At 50.5% G+C, this 7,697-nt stretch overlaps 1 protein-coding gene across 4 annotated transcripts in view; it reads right to left on the bottom strand.

Moving 5' to 3' along the window:
* The window catches only part of SCG5 (secretogranin V), a 52,597-nt gene extending 45,373 nt beyond the window's left edge, over positions 1-7,224 (bottom strand). For 2 of the 4 annotated variants that reach the window (XM_081117540.1, XM_081117538.1), the window contains exons 1-2: positions 6,336-6,566; positions 4,259-4,491 (exon numbers count right to left, since the gene is read on the bottom strand). In XM_081117540.1, the coding sequence (XP_080973666.1) occupies positions 4,259-4,484 (226 nt within the window). In that variant the 5' untranslated portion in view covers positions 4,485-4,491; positions 6,336-6,566. The other 2 variants (XM_081117539.1, XM_081117541.1) reach the window with 2 other exon arrangements.
* Positions 7,225-7,697: the final 473 nt, after the last annotated feature.

Genomic DNA, 7,697 nt, shown 5'->3' on the forward strand with positions numbered 1-7,697 from the left:
CTCCTCTGACGCCTCTCTTTCTTTCAGTTCCCACCTGCAACCCACCAGCAATCCTGTTGGCTTAACTTCAAAATATACCCAGAATCTGACGCTCCTCACACGTCTCTAGCTATCAGGCAGTACATCCCTCGCCTGGATCATTCCAAGAGCCTCCGAACTCATCTCCCCCAGCCCAGTCCTCCCTCCTCCAGGAATGTTTTCAGAACGGCAGTCAGAGTGATTCTCTTCAAACGAAGGCTGGTCACATCACAGGACTGTAAGACCCTATTCCATCTGTCCCCACACACCTGCCCTCCTGCATGACCAAGTCCTCCCCTCCTCCTACTCCTGAGTCTTGGGCTGCAGCCACTCCAGCCTCCTGGCTCCTGTCTTACTCCTCTGCCTGGAGTGTCTGCCTCCATACGTCTCACAGCTCACTCTCAACTCTCCGATTGCTTACCTTCCCAGTGAGGAGTCCCTGCCCCTATTTTAAGTCGTCTCCTCCATTCCCCTCCTCTGCTTTATATTTTTATAGCACTTATAACCATCTGACTTATTATATATTTTACTTACTTGCTTATTGAAGAGCTTTGTCTCCCCTGCCCTGACAAATCTTTGAGGCCCATGTTTATTTCCTCAGTACCTAAAACCATGCCTGGCATTCAAGGAGTACTTCTTTACTTGAGGAAGGAGTGGTGGGGAAAGCAGGCTACAATGAGCTAGGAGAGAACTGGGAGGTGAGGAAGTACAATCAGTATGTGTCAAAAGGTTGCTGAGAAGGGGAGCAGAAAAATGTAACCAGAAGGGATATGGGATTAAAGGAGGAAATTTTTGTAATGGGATATACGAGCTCAGTGAACTAATGGCAATTTATATTGATACTATATCCTATACTAAATAGGACATAGTTTATAATACTGTGTTTGAGATCTAATATGCATCTTCAATGATGAGATTAATCTAAAGATCACACAATTAATTAATCAGAGTAGACAAAATAAGAGAAAATGCCCGGCTGGCGTAGCTCAGTGGTTGAGTGTCAACCAGGAATCGAAGTCAAGGTTCGATTCCTGGTCAGGGCACATGCCTGGGTTGCAGGCTCGATCCCCAGTCAGGGGCATGCAGGAGGCAGCCGATCAGTGACTCTCTCTCATCATTGATGTTTCTATCTCTCTCTCCCCCTCTCCTCTCTTCTCTCTGAAATCAATAAAAATATATTATTAAAAAAAATAAGAGAAAAGTATCTTCTATGTGCCATAGATTAAAGAATGAACAGCCCTGCCTTCAAGGAACTCAAAATCCAGTAATTGCCATCTGAAGTGATGATGATTTATTTGGAAGTGATTTCACAGTGGTGAAGTCATGTTTGCTAAAACTTTGCTTTTCCTTCTCTAAGTCCTACCCCCAAGCTAAATGGAAGCTTAGAGAAATTAAATGATCTACTTAACCTCTCATCACTAATAAACAAGGGAGCTGGCTTTTAAATCTAAGTGTCTTTGGGGATAGTCTATGTTAAATGTATGTCAACATTCACACCAGAATACATGTATTATGTGTACTCTTCTATAAAAATTAGAAAAAGAAACTTTTCTAACTGGTCCTTCATAATAAAATCCTAAAGTAAACGTTGGAAGGGGTATGGAAGATACTCCATATATCTGTCTGGGAATTAGCATGAGTGAACGTCTGAGCAGAGACAAGGCAATTAATAGACGAGTTGAAACAACACTACACTCACTTGAATAAGTATTAGATACCCAATGAATTAATGCCAAGGTTCAGGGCTGGGACACATACAGACTTTTTATTTTGTGCCCTTTTCCCTCTCAAGTCTTCAGACTGTACTATTTTCTCTGTTAAGCTTTCAGCCAAGCGAAAGTTTAGGCAGAATTCTAAAATGACCCCCAAGACGCCCACCCACTGCTGGACACACCCTGAGACTCCTCTGCCTTTGATTATGGGTGGGGCCTGTGAATAAAACGGATATCACTTCCTTGTTAAATGACAAAGGTGATGGTAGTCACTCCCATAATTATATTATATTATAATTAGCAGACTAAAGGGATATTCTCCCTCTGGCTTTGAGGAACTAAGGTGCCACATTGTGAGAGGGTCACCACGGGGCTTACAACTTGAGGGTGGCCTCTTAAAGCTGAGAGGGACCCTGGCCAACAGCAAGAAAAAAGGGTACCTTGGTCCCAAAGCAGCAAGAAACTGAATTATCCCGACAATCTTAATGATCTTGGAAGAGGAACATGAACTCCAGCCAAGATTGCAGCTCTGGTCAATACCTTGACTTCAGCCTGTTAACGCTCTGAACAGAGACAGCCCAGCAAACCCAGTCCGACTCCTGACCAGTGGAACCCACAAGAGAATAAATAGCTATTGTGTTAAAAGCTGCTAACCTTGTGGTAATTTGTAACACAGTAATAGAAAACCAAAACACAAGCCAATATTCATCAGACACTGTCAGGGGAAGACCTAACATGGCTATGACCTCACATTACCCCAAGGGTAATAACGGTAACAGAATTTTTTAATTCTGAATTGTTCTAATCCATGTTCTTTCAAACCTTCATGCTTTTACACTTACAACTCCTGGATGAACTCTTATTCAAACTTCAAAACCCAGGTCAAATGTTGCTTCTTCAAAGAAGCATTTCCTTACTGCCAACCCCATCTACTCCCAAGCAGAATAAATTACTTCTATTCTTTGCTTCCAAGGCAGCGGCTTGTCTGTACATCTACAAAACGGTTGCCATGATGTATTGTGATAACCTGTCCTCCTCCCAGCCCCTGATGGTGAATCATTAGGGCAGAGCTGCCACAGTCTCCTGCACAGGGCCTGGCATATGGTGGCTGCTAAATAATTGGCTATCCAGGGAAGAAAATGAGGCTCGAGATTCACACAGGCTTTTGATGCCAGGGAGCCTCTGTTTTTTTTTCCACATAGATGATCAGGCCTCAGGTATTAATAGAAACTCAGAAAGCCTTCTCCATGACAACGGCTGGGTGACTAACCTAGCACTTCATTAAAAGGCAGATGTTTACTATCTCCAAAGAGCTGGAGCAGGTGGCAGGTGGCTGGAAGGATTTAAATTCTCCCCAAAAGGGGTGGCATGAAGCCCCGATTTGTTCTGATTCAAGCCCTATGCTAGGTTGGTATGCTTGCTGATTCAGATCACCCATGTCAATCCATTCCTCAAATCAAATGTCAGCCCAGACAGACAATAACCCCACAGAGTTCGTTTTACTCAATGGCTTCAAATGATGGGTAACCAGACAGAAATGAGAATGGTACATCAACAATATCCATGGCATTCACAAGACCCCAAGGCAGAAAGCACTTTTAGGAAATTAAAAACTCAGGCAAAGTTATGCATCATCAATCCATAGGGAGTGGCATTTTGCTGGGTGTGCGTTTTAACAAAACTCAGGGAAATAATTTGCATTTTTCCTTAGGACCCACTCCTGTGGGCCACTACTTGAAGCGCTCCCTGCAGTTAAGGTCCTTTCACCATGCTACTGCGTTAGGGCTCCAGCTCAGCAGAGAAAGAGACCATTCTGTTTCCTAGAGGATACAAAGCAAGGCATGGAAATAAGGGACCTGCTCCTAAAAGCTAGCTTCAAATTCTCTCTATACATAAGTCATTAAACAACAAAGTGCTGTTTTTTAATAGAAGTCTTACAACCACATTGCCAGACAGAAACATTCTGGAGGGAAAAGGTATTGCTACCTGAAAACAAGTTAACATTTGTTATATTTTTAAATATTTTTTAACAGTTCTTGACATAAGCTCTTCATGTCAGTACCTCTTTTGGCTCTTTTGGGCTTATATGACGCCACCCCTAAGAATCAAATCAGATTCTGCAGGTCCTACATTTTGAGGATCTTTTACAAGTACTGGCCACCAGTGACTCAAAGATGCAGCCAGCTGGGGACACAATTTCCCAAAGATCAGTATGGGCGAAGACGTGGGGCTGGGTTCTAATCCTTCCTTAGAGAGAACATTAGATCTTCCTTCATGCACTCAGTTCCTATGACTGTACTAGACTATGCTAGGTGCTGGGACTGCAGCTATGAATTAGATAGATGAGGCCCCTGCTCTCACGGGACCTATATTCTCATGGTATATATATATATATATATATATATATATACACACTGTGTAGGGTAAAAAGAAAGGGAAAACAGAGAGAGGAAGCAGAGTTTCTTCAGTATGTATTAATTATTTTAAATACTAATGGCAAATTCAAAGTGGCAGAACACAGTAAATACCTTCGATGCTCTGTGGTCCCACGACATTCATGGCCTGGTGAGCTGGATACTCCACCCGCGGCCTGGCGATGCCCAGCTGCTCCATAACGCCGTGGAGCAGCCTCTGCATGTCTGTTTCTGAGACCCGGTCGGGGGTCCTTGGGCTGTAGGCAGATGTTGGAGCCCACCCAAATGTCAACCAAAACATCAGGCCAGACAGCATGGTGGAGACCATCCCGGAGGCCATTTCTAACCTGCAGAAATCAGACCAAATTGTATGGATTGGCCACAACTGGCAACTGTGATGATTCAATCATGCGAGGGTCTGACCCGAGGACCACCACCCAGAGGGGGACCGCAATGAAAAACCCTAGGGGTTTGCCGTAAATGTCCTCTCCAGCCAGGAGATCTGCTGTGGGAAGGTGTTAAACAAGTCAGTTCGAGGTAGCCAGCTCCCTCTGTACCTGCCTTCTCGAGGCCAGCCTGGAATGGCAGTCCCCAGTCATCTTTTATCTTCCTCGCAGCTCCCTGAAAGTTGTGCATCACCCCTGGCCCCACCACGCTCTTCCTCTCTTAGGAAAACAAACCAACAACAATAACAAGATACCCTGTTTCAGTTTTGAGAAAGGGAGAGGGAGCTTTCCCAGTCTCGGGGGAGAAAAGGCTCCCAGGAAGGAGTTAGGAAGACACGCCTGGTGAAGAATCACAGGGAGGTTAGGGCGCTGGAAGGGGACACTGCAGCTTAGCGGCATCTGGCAGGTTTGAAATCCTGAGAGGGGTAAAAACACACAGGGCCGGGGGCTGCGCTGCCATCGGAAGGGGAGAGGAGGCAAGCGCGCTCGCCGCGTGCTAGCTGGGTGATCTTGGGCAAAGGCCTCAGCTTTCTCCTCTGCAAAAAGGGGGCCAGAACAGCCTCTGCCTTGCGGGACTGGTGTGACAGAACACCTGGAAGGAGGACTGGGGACACAGAGCCCCGACATCGCCATTATTCCGCGGGCTTACGGGTCTGGGCTTAGAATCTGGGGCAGTGAGTGGTGAGAGAAGGCGGGTGAAAGGCAGGAAGAACACGGCCTGGGGTCGCCGCCCTGCACGCGGGCCTCCCCCGCCCGCGGCCTGCAGAACGAGGGGCCAGGCTCTCGGGCAGCTGCCCTCGCAGCCGCTGGCCCAGGCTCTGGCAGTGGCCACGCACCCCCTTTTTTTACCATTCTCCTGCGCATTTTCTTCCCTGAAACTGAAATAGTCATAACCCCCAATATCTTTTTCTGTACAGAAAAAGGCCTTTTCTAGCCACCCCTGCATGCAAACCCTTGTTCCCCACAGAGCAAAGCCTGCAGCTCGGGCGGAGAGGCGGCTGGAGGCAGGCGCCAGCCCCCCCCCCCCCCCCCGGCCATCTCCATCCCGCCCCCCCCACCCCCCCCGGCCATCTCCATCCAGCCTCCCCCCCCATCTCCATCCCGCCCCTCGCCATCTCCATCCAGCCCCCCGCCATCTCCATCCCGCCCCCCCCCCCCCCGGCCATCTCCATCCAGCCTCCCCCCCCATCTCCATCCCGCCCCTCGCCATCTCCATCCAGCCCCCCGCCATCTCCATCCCGCCCCCCCCCCCCCGGCCATCTCCATCCAGCCTCCCCCCCCATCTCCATCCCGCCCCTCGCCATCTCCATCCAGCCCCCCCCCCCCCGGCCATCTCCATCCAGCCCCCCCCCCCCCCGGCCATCTCCATCCCGCCCCCCGCCATCTCCATCCCGCCCCCCCATCTCCATCCCGCCCCCCCATCTCCATCCCGCCCCCCCCCCCCCCCCCCGCCATCTCCATCCCGCCCCCCGCCATCTCCATCCTGCCCTCCGCGCCGCAGGCGGGCTGTGCTCCGACGCCTTTGTTCCCCCACCCCGACCGCCGCGGCTCCGATGCGGGGCGCTGGCCATCTCCCCCCTCACTCTTCTTCCCACCCGCGGCCCACCCTCCCGACCCGCACCCATCCTGCGTCGGCCCCCCGCCTGCAGCTCTGAGATCTCGGGACGCGCTGCCCGACCCCCCCCCGGGACAACCCGCCCGCCGCGCCGGGCTCCGAGGGGAGGCGGCCTCCGCGCGGGACTCACCGACGGGCGGAGGGGCTGCGGCGGGTGTGCGCCGGCGGGGGTCGGCGGGAGGGCCCGGGTCTCGGGCGCGTCTCCTCCCCGGCGCCTTAGCCCCGCCCCGGCCCCTCCCCAGCAGGTGGAGGCGGCCCCGCGAGCGCCCCGCGGAACGCAGCCTGGAGCCCCGCGGCGCTGCGCGCGCCCCCGGGCACCGCTCCTGGGGATCCTCTCTCCGCCGCCCTGCCGCCCTCACTCACCTTCCCCGCGCGCTTATCTCGGCGACGTGCAGGTCCTCGCTCTGTGCTTCGCCCCCAACAGCCAATCTCTAATTCTGCCAGCTTCCAGCAGAGCGGGAGCGTGTGTGCGTGTGAGAGTGCGTGTGCGTGTGTGCGAGAGAGTGTGTGCGTGTGGACGGTAGGACAAACAAAAGATGAAGAGGCCCTAACAACTTCTAGTGGTGGCAACGACAGGGCATATGCGTCCTAAGGGTGCTTTCAGGAGCCCTTCCATTAGGAAACTGAGGCTATTAAATACGAAATTCCAGCAACCTCTGTGGAAAGTCATACATCCCGACACGCGGGAAAGCCTCTTGGGATACGGGTTTTGAGTGTTACTTCTCAACTTCCACCCCGAATACCAAGTGAAAGTCCTTTGGGCTGAAGGGAAGCCACACTCCCAGCAAGCACGGTGCTGAAATTCATCAAGGCACACCCAGGCCCTTAAGCTTTTAGAGCAACCTTGAACATTTGAATCTTGTCCAAATACAAAAGCTGAAATGCAAAACTACGCAATATTGTGAATTTCTTTCGAGTAACTGGGGTCCTGAGAAAAACCGAGGAGCCTGATGAGGGTAAAATGCAGATCTCGTTAGCCTAGCTCGAGCCCATGGTCGTGGAGAGCAGTTTCATGCACTGCGGAGGGCGGCGCAACGCCCACGAGACAGGCCTCGGGTCCGAGGCCAGGCCTGCGCCCCCGCCTGCTCTCCCAGGTGTCGCTCCAGCAACAGTCCTCACGCAGCCTACTGGCTCGAGGTTGGAGGCCACGCTGGGGTTTAGTATTTAGTATTCACCCGCGCTGAGGGTTTTTTTTTTTCAGTTACAGATTTACTTTAACATTGTTCACTGGTATCTTCACTTCGTGCTTGGAAAAATGGAGGTTATCATAACTTCCTGCTTTTGTGAAGAATGGAAATTTGATTGAAATATACCAAAATGTGTATGCTGCATAAAATTTGAAATTTTAAAATCAAAACACCTACCACATATATCCTGGGCTTGGTAATTATTGAAATCCTATATTAAATTCTTAGTGATCATAGGATGTTGCCAAGCAACCTAATTTAGTTCTATGTATCATTTATTACCCATAATAATCAAATTAATATTA

The sequence above is a fragment of the Miniopterus schreibersii genome (genome assembly GCF_964146895.1).
Source record: "Miniopterus schreibersii genome assembly, chromosome: 1".
Lineage (NCBI taxonomy): Eukaryota > Metazoa > Chordata > Mammalia > Chiroptera > Miniopteridae > Miniopterus > Miniopterus schreibersii.